Genomic DNA, 10,411 nt, shown 5'->3' with positions numbered 1-10,411 from the left:
GTCTGTGGGTGGTGGTTGTCGTCAGCCAGTGCGTTACATTGTTAGGCCTGCCTGTCCATTCCTCAGCTCCTGCCCTGACAGCAATAATCACATGAAAAGTCCTACAGGCTGGTTGTACCCAAGTCATACAAAAATTTGGGTACAATTAGCCCACTCATAGATGGTCTGAATTTTGTCCGATCCCTGCTGAACCAGTCAAGAATTGAACCATCTATGGCTGACTTTAGAGGCATTTTACAATCTGCCGGAGGAGGGGTATATTGATATGAAGACCATTTTTATGGTGTTCCATCCAGTCACACTCCTTTGCACCCACAATCTATGTGCAGCACCCAACTGACACCCCAAAGGCAGGATGGCACCTCCAGAGGCAGGGGGCAAGCTGGCATTTCACCCCAGGGCTGAGTCCAAGACTAAATTGGGGGACTGCGAAGGAATATTTGGCACCAGTTCCTTTTGTCTTTTTAGATTTTTTTTGAAGACCGGTAAAGGAGGTGAAGATTAGGGGTCCCAGATACCATAGCTGATCACTTACAGAAGCTCCAGATCCAGCTCAATGTCCAACTTCACAGTACAAGAACCTTTAAGCCAACCCGGAAATGCTGTAAGTACGTTCCCAAATTGAGTGTGTCCACCAGGCTCTGCGAGAATCTAGCCTTCTTCCTGGCTTTCACCAGCAAGGGTCCTCCACTGGATCCTCTCCTCCTTCCTTTACACCAGGCAGGACAGCTTCAGGACAACTTCAGTAGACATCCACAGCTTCCCCCATCCCCAGGCAGGATAGCTCCAGGATCATTTCCAGCACATGTTAGGCTCCACACAGGCTATTGAGCCCAACAGCGGAGCTCCATACAGCGACACCTTCCCAGGCCTCAGCCCAGGGGAAGAGAGCAAGCACATGGCCTGTCCCAAATTAAATATTCATATCCTTCCCCAGCATGCATCGATGACCTAAACCTCCTACTGGATTGGCTGAAGGAACTATAAATATTCATAACTCTTGTTTATGAAATCTCATACTATGACTAGTGACACCTGCTGGCGACAGTGAGAAATCACAACCCAACTGAAGCTTATGGAAAAACCAAGTAAAGAACCACACAATTAGTAGATGACTACCACCCAGCCCAAAACTACATTTATGCCCCTGTTTATGACAAGGGGGATACATATGTTATATCCTTCACATGTGAAATACAAGTTCATTAACACGATTTATGCCATAGTATATGCAGATTTTGTTCATTTATGCAAGACCAGAAAGAGAGTTTACACTTCAGACAATAATTGGACCCTATCAGAGAGGAAAGTTCTGCTGGCACTAAAGGACAACACTGACCTCAGAATATGTACTGCAGACTAAGGAGGTGATACAGTTGTACACAAGGCTTTTTTTCTCAGAGAATAGGTACAGGTACTTCCACGTTACCCTTTGTCTCCGCCCCCTACCCACCTCCTAGCACCGTCTCTTGGTTCCACCCCCTACACTCACCAGATGTATGATAATATTACGCATGTAATATAAGGGTACTAGTAGTCATCTGGGACCCGATAGGTAAAGGCACTCCAATGGTACTGGTTACACCCTGGGGAAGACCTCCAGACTTCTCGTTGGACCCTCTTAATGGACGGGGACTGCTTGATGTAGTTAGTACTCTGTAAACGATGGACTCAGCGAAAACACCACCTTCCAGTAGCTCAAAGTAAAGCCACCAAGACAAAAAAGGGGCTAATATAGTGTAGTAATTTATTGTGCAAATGATGGTAAACAAATTAGAATAGCATACTGTGTTGATGAACTCAAACAGTTGACAGTAGCCATAAGCAAACATAGGTGGGTAGCAAACATTTACAAGCAGATAGCATACAGTGGGGATCGAAAGTTTGGGCACCCGAGCTAAAAATTTTTTTGTTTTCTGTTATTTTGAAAGTGTAAATGATGGAAATAAAATCTAACTTTTGTTGACATATTATAAGAATGTCTAATCTGTAATTTGATGGCTTTTGGAGATTTTTCCATTTTATCTTGGCTTCTTTATGCACATTAATTCAACTTTTTAGCTGGGGTGCCTAAACTTTCGATCCCCACTGTATGTATGTTCAAAAAATATATATATATATGGGCTACCATGCATGGATTCAAAATAGCTCAAAATGGCTGCTGATATAGCACATGGCTCTTAGCAGCTGACAGGGACGTCGGTGTGGCAAGCTAATACTCTGACGCGTTTCGTGCAATGGCACGTTGTGAAAGACTAAATCACCACTAGCAATAATAGATCTTCTAGCAGCCAGCAACAATAGACTACTCCATCAACAGTAGATCCCTCCCAGCAAAATATGACCTCCCTAACAGCAATAGATCCCCCTAACAACAAGAGATCCCCCAGCAAAAATAGACCCCCACTAACAATAATAAATCCACCAAAAACAATAGACCCTTGCAATAATATACCCCCAGCAACAATAGATCTGCACAGTAACAATAGATCCCCACAAACAACAATAGATCTCCCACCAGCTAGCAACATGTAGACCACCCCAGCTACAAAAGATCCCCACAGCAACAATGGGCCCTTGCAACACTATCCCCCAAGCAACAATAGATTCCCATCCAGCCACAATAGATCTTCTCCCTCAACAGTAGATTCCTCCCAGGAACAATTGAACCCCTAACAGCACTAGATACACCACCAGCAACTTAGATCCCCAGCAATCCTTGCCATTAAATACATTCAGTATGGAGGTACCAGAACTAGATTCCCAATAAAAAAAGCGCTGGTTGTACAAGATCGATGTGACAACAAGCAATAGCTTGTTGTTCGATGTGCACACATATGAGAAACTGAACTAAGATCCATTAGGTAGATTTAAAGCTGAGTTGGTGCAAAAAACATATGATGAGTGCATGGTCAGTTATGCTGAACAATCCTTCTGTAGCACCCTCTAGGTAGGTAGGATTCTTTGTGGTTAGTCAGAGGTTTGTTAGAAGCCTGGGATGAGTCAGCCTGGGAGTGAGGTAGTGAGGTTACTTCAGTGCAGGCTGGGAGGATCTACAGCTCAGGGCATCTGGAGCCCTCCCACTCTTCTAGAAACTGGAGGAACTTTCTCAAAGAGGGGTGGAGGAGGCTATTTGCACTTGGCCAATCCCCAGGCAGGAGGCTGGGCATGCTGGCTAAGAGCAACCCTTAAATGTGAGAGAGCCGGTGCAGCAAGGTGAGTTGTGTTCAGGTGGCATATGGACTAAGAAAGTGCTGGAGTGTGGAGCCTGGGAGGGGGGGTCCACGTACAGGCTGGAGCAGACAGAAGGGTCTCCACTGCCCTACAGTCTCCTAGGGAAGATATCCTGTCAGCAGGGAAGGAACCAACCCAGCGTAAGGCCTGAAAGCGGCTGCAACTCACCAAGCTTTAGGAAGGAAAGTATGAGTATTTCTACACCCACTGGGCCACAGAAGGGAGAGGACAGGTGCAATACCCAACTAGTTCTCATCTGAGACTACTCAGTTGTAGATCTTAGAAACCCTTGCCCTGGGATACCCTCAGGACAGCCGGGTGGATGAGGAGAGTTTCATCTGTTGTCTCAGGAGGTTCACCAAAGGAGACTGGTTTGCTAAGAAGTTGTCCTCAAGTTTTCTAGTTCCTTGGGCATCTCATATTCCCCTAGACCCCATCCAAGTTGTTACCCCTAATAAAAACAACAAAAACAAACTCAAGGACTGTTTTATTGACTCTGAAAGTGTGGAAAATGTGTGTTGCCTGGCTGTGCAAAGCTTAGGGGGACCCCGTAAAATCCAGCAGCCCTCAAGAGGGTAGTTCTACACTTCCTAGATTCATTAATACCCCATATTTTTATCATATCCCAAAAATCCACAAAAATATGGAATGGGGCGCACAATTAGCCAGTATGGGAGGTGTAATCAATGCCATATCACAATATGTTGACTTTTTTCTCTGGACGATGGTGGACACAAGACTATCTTGGACTCTGCTGATGAGTTTGAGCATGTGAGCGCATCTCATTTATTTCTCCTTCATAAAGAGATTCATTGTGGCATGAGCTCCTCTTGCTTGTTCATTTTTTGAATGCAGCTCTGCCTTAAGCTGTTGTGACTTCACCTGTTTTTACGATCAGAGGTGAAGACGTACTCCCAGGTAAAAGGGAGGGATAAGATGACAAGTACCTGGCTGCCAGATTCATCTGGAAAAAAACCAGTTCAGCCTTCCCTTGGTCCAGTCAAAGCACAGAAAGGGGAGGGGATCAGCAAGGCAGGCTACAGGTTAGAGGTTGGGAGACGCCGCAAGGTGCACAGAGTGAACGAGCAAGTCCTCTTCTACAGAGGGAGCACAGGACACCAACTGGAGAACACTAGGAGCACAGGAGACCAACCGGGGAACCCCGAGAGCACAGGAGACCAACCGGAGAACCCCAGGAGCACCATCCATGACTTCAGAGGACCTGTAGATTATTGGGCAATGCTAAATGTGGAAGATTCACCGGCTATGGACACAAAAGAATCCAGGTCAGCATCTTCTCCATACATTCACCTGGACCATAGGCAAGAAAAGATGATCCCCTGGAAATTTCAATTCTTTAAAATGTTTGAGATTTCCATCAGAGATCAACTTTAATTAGCAGTTTTGTTTTTATATATGAAATGGTCCAGCTGTAGTGCAAAAAGTACAGAATTTTATAATTTCACAATTGTAGTAATTAAACTCTGGTTAATTATTAATGTTAATTATTAATGAGTAATTAAACTCTGGTTTAAAATAAAAAATTATATTCAAATATACTGTGTGTATATATATATATATGACCATATTAGGCTGCTTTCACACTGATGTGTTTTGGCTGCGTTTTTTCACCGTGCTAAACACGCAGTAAAAAAGGTAATCCCTTTAAATCCTATGGGACTTTTTGCACCTGTTTGTTACATCTTTGGTGCGTTTTTCAAAAACACACCGGAAACACAGGTCCCCAATGGAATGAATTGAAAATGCAGCAAAAATGCAACTGTAATGCGGTTTTGGTGTGTTTTTTGAGTCACACGTCCAAGTTTCACAGATGTATGGCACCCAAAAATAAAGCAAAACCACACCAAAAACGCAAGTCCCCATTAACCCCTGGTTCACATATATGTAGCAGGTCGGGTTTTGCACGGGCATGAGAGCCTATTCATTTGAATGGACTCCCATGCCCGTGACACGCACTTCTTTGGAAACTGCAGTCCGCACGGGAATCTCGGTTCCCGGTACGGTTGCGATTTCCAGTGCGGGTGGCGTGCCATTAGAATTAATGGCATCCGCATTCCTCTGATTTTCATGCGGATCCGCAGCGGCACCACCCGCACATATGTGAACCTAGGGTAAAATCAATAGAAAACGCATCAGAAATGCAACTGCATTGCATTTTTTTTTTGAGTCACATGTTCAAGTTTCATCCGGAAACACACCAAAGGTGTCAGTATTAGTGTCAGTGTAGGTGGGTGTCGGGGTCAGCGTCAGTATTAAGGCAGCCATATAAAGATCAAAGTTCAGCCTGGTCCTGCTGAACCGGCTGAATTTCCATCCATGTATGGACAGGATGGTTGTACAGAAGTCGATCTACCAGCCAGCCTGTCAGGTTTTTTCTGAACAATCAGTGCTGCAGGCTATTGCTTGTAACACTGATCAATGTGTTCTGACAGAGTGGAAAGTCAGAAAACAAAAGCAAAGTAGGAGGATTCCCCTATCCACTTCAAATGTGTGGATAGGGAAATCGGTCTTTTTTTTTTCTCTAATGTATGGCCAGCTTTAGTGTCAGTGTAAGCTTTGGGGTCAGTGTCAGTGTTAGGCTTGGTTCACATGACTTACAGTGCGACTTCTTGGCAACTTGATGCGACTTGAGTACGACTTTATGTGACTTTGAAGTGACTTTCATGCCATGCGGCTTTGCTTTACTATGATTACTTTGGTAATCTTCCTGTAATGTCGGATCCAAATCACATCAGTATAGATGAGGATCGACTTGGGGGCGACTTCCATTAAAGTCTATGGGCACAAGTTGGATAGAAGTCACCTTAAAGTAGTACAGGAACCTTTTCTAAAGTTGGAGCGACTTCAGTAGCGATAATTAAGATGGCTCTCATTGACTAACATGGGATTTCACAGGTCATGCGACTTGGGGTCCCACAAATCGGATCCCTTAGTGTCAGGGTCAATGTGTTTTAGGTAGGATGAAAAAAAACAAATATGAGCTGCTGTTTATGAGCCCTACTACAAGAATACCATACACATACACTATATTGCCAAAAGTATTGGGTCACCCCTCCAAATCACTGGATTCAGGTGTTCCAATCTCCTCCATGGACACAGGTGTATACAATCAAGCCCCTAGGCATGCAGACTGCTTCTACAAACATTGGTGAAAGAATGGGTCGCTCTCAGGAGCTCAGTGACTCCAAGCGTGGTCCCGTGATAGGTGGCCACCTGTGCAATAAGTCCATCCATCACATTTCCTGGCTACTAAATATTCCACGCTCAACTGTTGGTGGTATTATAACAAAATGGAAGCAACTGGGAACAACAGCCACTCAGCCACCAAGTGGTAGGCCACATCACATGACAGAGCGGGGTCAGCGCATGCTGAAGCGCACAGTGCGCAGAAGTCGCCAACTGTCTGCAGAGTCAATAGCTAAAGACCTCCAAACTTGGTGTGGCCTTCAGATGAGCCCAACAACAGTGCGTAGAGAGCTTCATGGAATGGGTTTCCATGGCCGAGCAGCTGCATCCAAGCCTTAATTCACCAAGTGCAATGCAAAGCGTCGGATGAAGTGGTGTAAAGTACGCCGCAATTGGACTCTAAAGCAATGGAGACGTGTTCTCTAAAATGGCCAATCAGGCTTCTCTGTCTGGCAATCCGATGGACGTGTCTGGGTTTGGTGGTTCCCAGGAGAACAGTACTTGCCTGACTGCATTGTGCCAAGTGTAAAGTTTGGTGGGGGGGGTATTATGGTGTGCGGTTGCTTTTCAGGGGTTGGGCTTGGCCCCCTAGTTCCAGTGAAGGGAACTCTTAAGGAGTCAGCATACAATTTCATGCTCCCAACTTTGTGGGAAGAGTTTGGGGATGGTCCCTTCCTGTTCCAACATGACTGCCCACCAGTGCCCCGGTTATTGAGTGAAAAGTCTGAGAAACTGCTGTGTGCCTGGCTGTCGTGCACCCAAACAACAAGACCAGCTTGGGGCGCTACACATTGATTTTACATTCCATGGAGCATACATGTGCTATTTTCATCAAATTGGAGAACCTTATCATTATTAACCCATCAAGACTGTATACATTTTGGAAACAATGGATATCTATAGATTTGAAGAGCCTGATCTTTTCTGGAAACCGTATATCTATGAGGATTTTGTTTCCCAATTTGGGCTGTGATATATAAACTTCATGAATCTTCATTCTCATTTTTGGGATATCATCTATTTTCTGCATTGAACATTTGGATATTTGTTCTCAGGTGCAGATGTGTGCTAAAAATGTATCTGGGTCTCATGTTGGTACTTCATAGCACCTTAGTTTCATGTATTATGTATCTGTGTTTACAATATGGATTCATATTTGGGACATTCATATTCTGTGCCTTCCTCAACCTTTTCACCCTTGAGGAACTGTAACGTACCTGATGGTGGAGCCTGAAGCGTTGAGGAAGGCCTCGCTTGCAGCCCTGGCTCAGGAGTCCCTGATAGGTGACAGGAAACAATGGAGCACAGGGTGGTACAAGTGCCTGTTAAGTCTCTCGCTGGCTGGTTCTGGTGTGCTCCTGGAGTGGAGGAACCACAGGACCAGATACGATGGTGGAAGGACTGGAACCCATGAAGAACACACAACAGCTGGTGCAGATGTGGATTAGAATCAAGACAGGGTCAGATGGTCCAGGTCGGCAACTAATGAGCAGATCAGGTTCAAGCGGCAGGCAGGAGAGTAGTCAGGAATCAGGCCAAGGTCAGTAACAGCAGATGAGAAGAACAGAAGCAGCAGGCAGAGACATAATCCAGAGACAAGCCAGTGGTCGGTACAGGCGGTGTTCAAGGCAGAGTCAGAGGCAGACCAGGTCGGTAACAGAAGATCAAGCAGGAACTCGTATCAGGAACATGGCAGACCAAATGGCACTGACAGACAGCAACAGTGCAGTTTAACCTCTTGGCCCCAGCCGAACGCAAATGTGCGGCCTCCCGGCGTCTAGACGCAGACGCCGGGAGGCCGCAAATTTGCATTCTATTAAAAAAATACATATGTGCTGAGAGCACGCGCCCTGTGCGCTCCCAGCTCACACGTTCGGTACGCACGGATAGGTCCCAATCTCCTCTTTGGATCGGGACCTTTCCCGATCATGTGACAGTGAATCACAGCCGTCACATGACCCTAAAACCTCGCCCCGCCTCCCGGCTTCTGGAACCCTTAAAGGGCCGGGAGTCGCCGACGCCAAGGGGTTAAATGACCCTTCTGGCATCAATATGCAATCGCGTTTGTGCACGTGCTCCAACTCATGCACCTGTTCATGCACGTGCACCTGTAATCCGGCCACGGGAAGAGTTCCTTAGATTTGGGCATCTGTGCACATGAATGTTCCTTTCCTAACAGGAACCCTTGAACCTATTTTCAGATTTCAGGGAACCCCTGCTAAAACAGCTTCAGTTGGAAAAATATTTATACAGTGGTGATGAGCTAAAGAGACCATTGGTGCAATGCAGCTGGCTTGGACAAGTGAAGTTAGACCCAAAGCTATGCAAGCACTGTCAGATGGGAGGTCAGTCAGCCTCAGCTCAAGGAACCCCTACCAACTTCTGAACCAGAGTTTCTCAACCATGGTTCCTCCAGAGGTTGTTAGGGGTTCCTCGAGCAAGGAGCGATTTCTGCCTCTCAGATAAATTCCCACTGACACCATTAATTTTTTTAGCTACCTGTAAAGAGGTAATTCTTCCCACTGACCACATGTATGAGGAGCATTCTTCCCACTGACCACATGTATGAGGAGCATTCTTCCCACTGACCACATGTATGAGGAGCATTCTTCCCACTGACCACATGTATCAGGAGCATTCTTCCCACTGACCCCATGTATGAGGAGCATTCTTCCCACTGGCCACATGTATCAGGAGCATTCTTCCCACTGACCACATGTATGAGGAGCATTCTTCCCACTGACCACATGTATCAGGAGCATTCTTCCCACTGACCACATGTATGAGGAGCATTCTTCCCACTGGCCACATGTATCAGGAGCATTCTTCCCACTGACCACATGTATGAGGAGCATTCTTCCCACTGACCACATGTATGAGGAGCATTCTTCCCACTGACCACATGTATGAGGAGCATTCTTCCCATTGACCACTTGTATGAGGAGCATTCTTCTCATTGACCACATGTATGAGGAGCATTCTTACCACTGACCACAAGTATGAGGAGCATTCTTACCACTGACCACATGTATGAGGAGCATTCTTCCCACTGACCACATGTATGAGGAGCATTCTTCCCACTGACCACATGTATGAGGAGCATTCTTCCCACTGACCACATGTATGAGGAGCATTCTTCCCATTGACCACATGTATCAGGAGCATTCTTCCCACTGACCTTCACACTATTGTATCACAAGCTGTAGATATAGTAGTTTTAGCAGGGGTTCCCTGAGACCAGAACATTATTTTTAAGGGTTCCTTTGTGTTGAGGTTGTTCTAGAACAGGGGTGTCAAACTGGTGGCCCTCAAGCTGTTGCCTCTGCCTTTGGAAGTCATGCTTGTACCTGTCAATCTTGCAATGCCTCATGGGACTTGTAGTTTGGCAACAGCTGGAGGGCCACCAGTTTGACACCCGTGTTCTAGAGGAATCCTTGATGCAAACTTTGAAGGAACTTTGGTTGAGAATGGCTACTCAATGAGATAAACCTTCAATCTCATTTTTCCTGTATGCAGAAAGTGGTGACTTGGAGTATTGTATATATGATTTTGTGCCCATGGGTTTTTATGCATGTGGTTTTTGGGGGAATACGGCTCCTCACAAGACCTCCTACTCTCTAGTTCTCTGGTCTCCTCCTCCCATGCCCGTCTCCAGGACTTCTCCTGGCCTCCCCCCATCCTCTGGAACTCACTACCCCAATCCGTCAGACTGTCATCTACCCTCCTAACTTTTAGGCGCACCCTGAAAACCCATCTCTTCAGAGAAGCCTACCTAATTGCCGATTTCCTCCACTCCTCCTACCACTCCATCCCCCACAGCTATTTCCTCCTGTACCACCATCCCCTCCCTCCTAGATTGTAAGCTCCAAGGAGCAGGGCCCTCGAACCCCTCGTGTATCGCATTGTTACTGTACTGTCTCGTGTACTGTCTCCCATTATAATGTAAAGCGCTGAGCGAACTGTTGGCGCT

The 10,411-nt window shown here is 46.1% G+C and overlaps 1 protein-coding gene across 1 annotated transcript in view; it reads left to right on the top strand.

Annotated features, from left to right (window-relative positions):
- The first annotated feature begins 4,233 nt into the window (after positions 1-4,233).
- Positions 4,234-10,411, top strand: part of SCNN1A (sodium channel epithelial 1 subunit alpha) — a 153,057-nt gene continuing 146,879 nt past the window's right edge. Inside the window, exon 1 of the mRNA XM_089661183.1 lies at positions 4,234-4,520. Coding sequence (XP_089517309.1) covers positions 4,474-4,520 — 47 coding nt within the window. The 5' untranslated portion in view covers positions 4,234-4,473. The remainder of the gene's footprint in view (positions 4,521-10,411) is intronic.

The sequence above is a fragment of the Staurois parvus genome, unplaced genomic scaffold (assembly GCF_062004578.1).
Source record: "Staurois parvus isolate SC_StPar_1 unplaced genomic scaffold, SC_StPar_1.0 ptg001321l, whole genome shotgun sequence".
In the NCBI taxonomy this organism is placed as follows: Eukaryota; Metazoa; Chordata; class Amphibia; order Anura; family Ranidae; genus Staurois; species Staurois parvus.
Note: the sequence above shows the minus strand (reverse complement) of the source record. Positions and strands in the feature narration are given on the sequence as shown.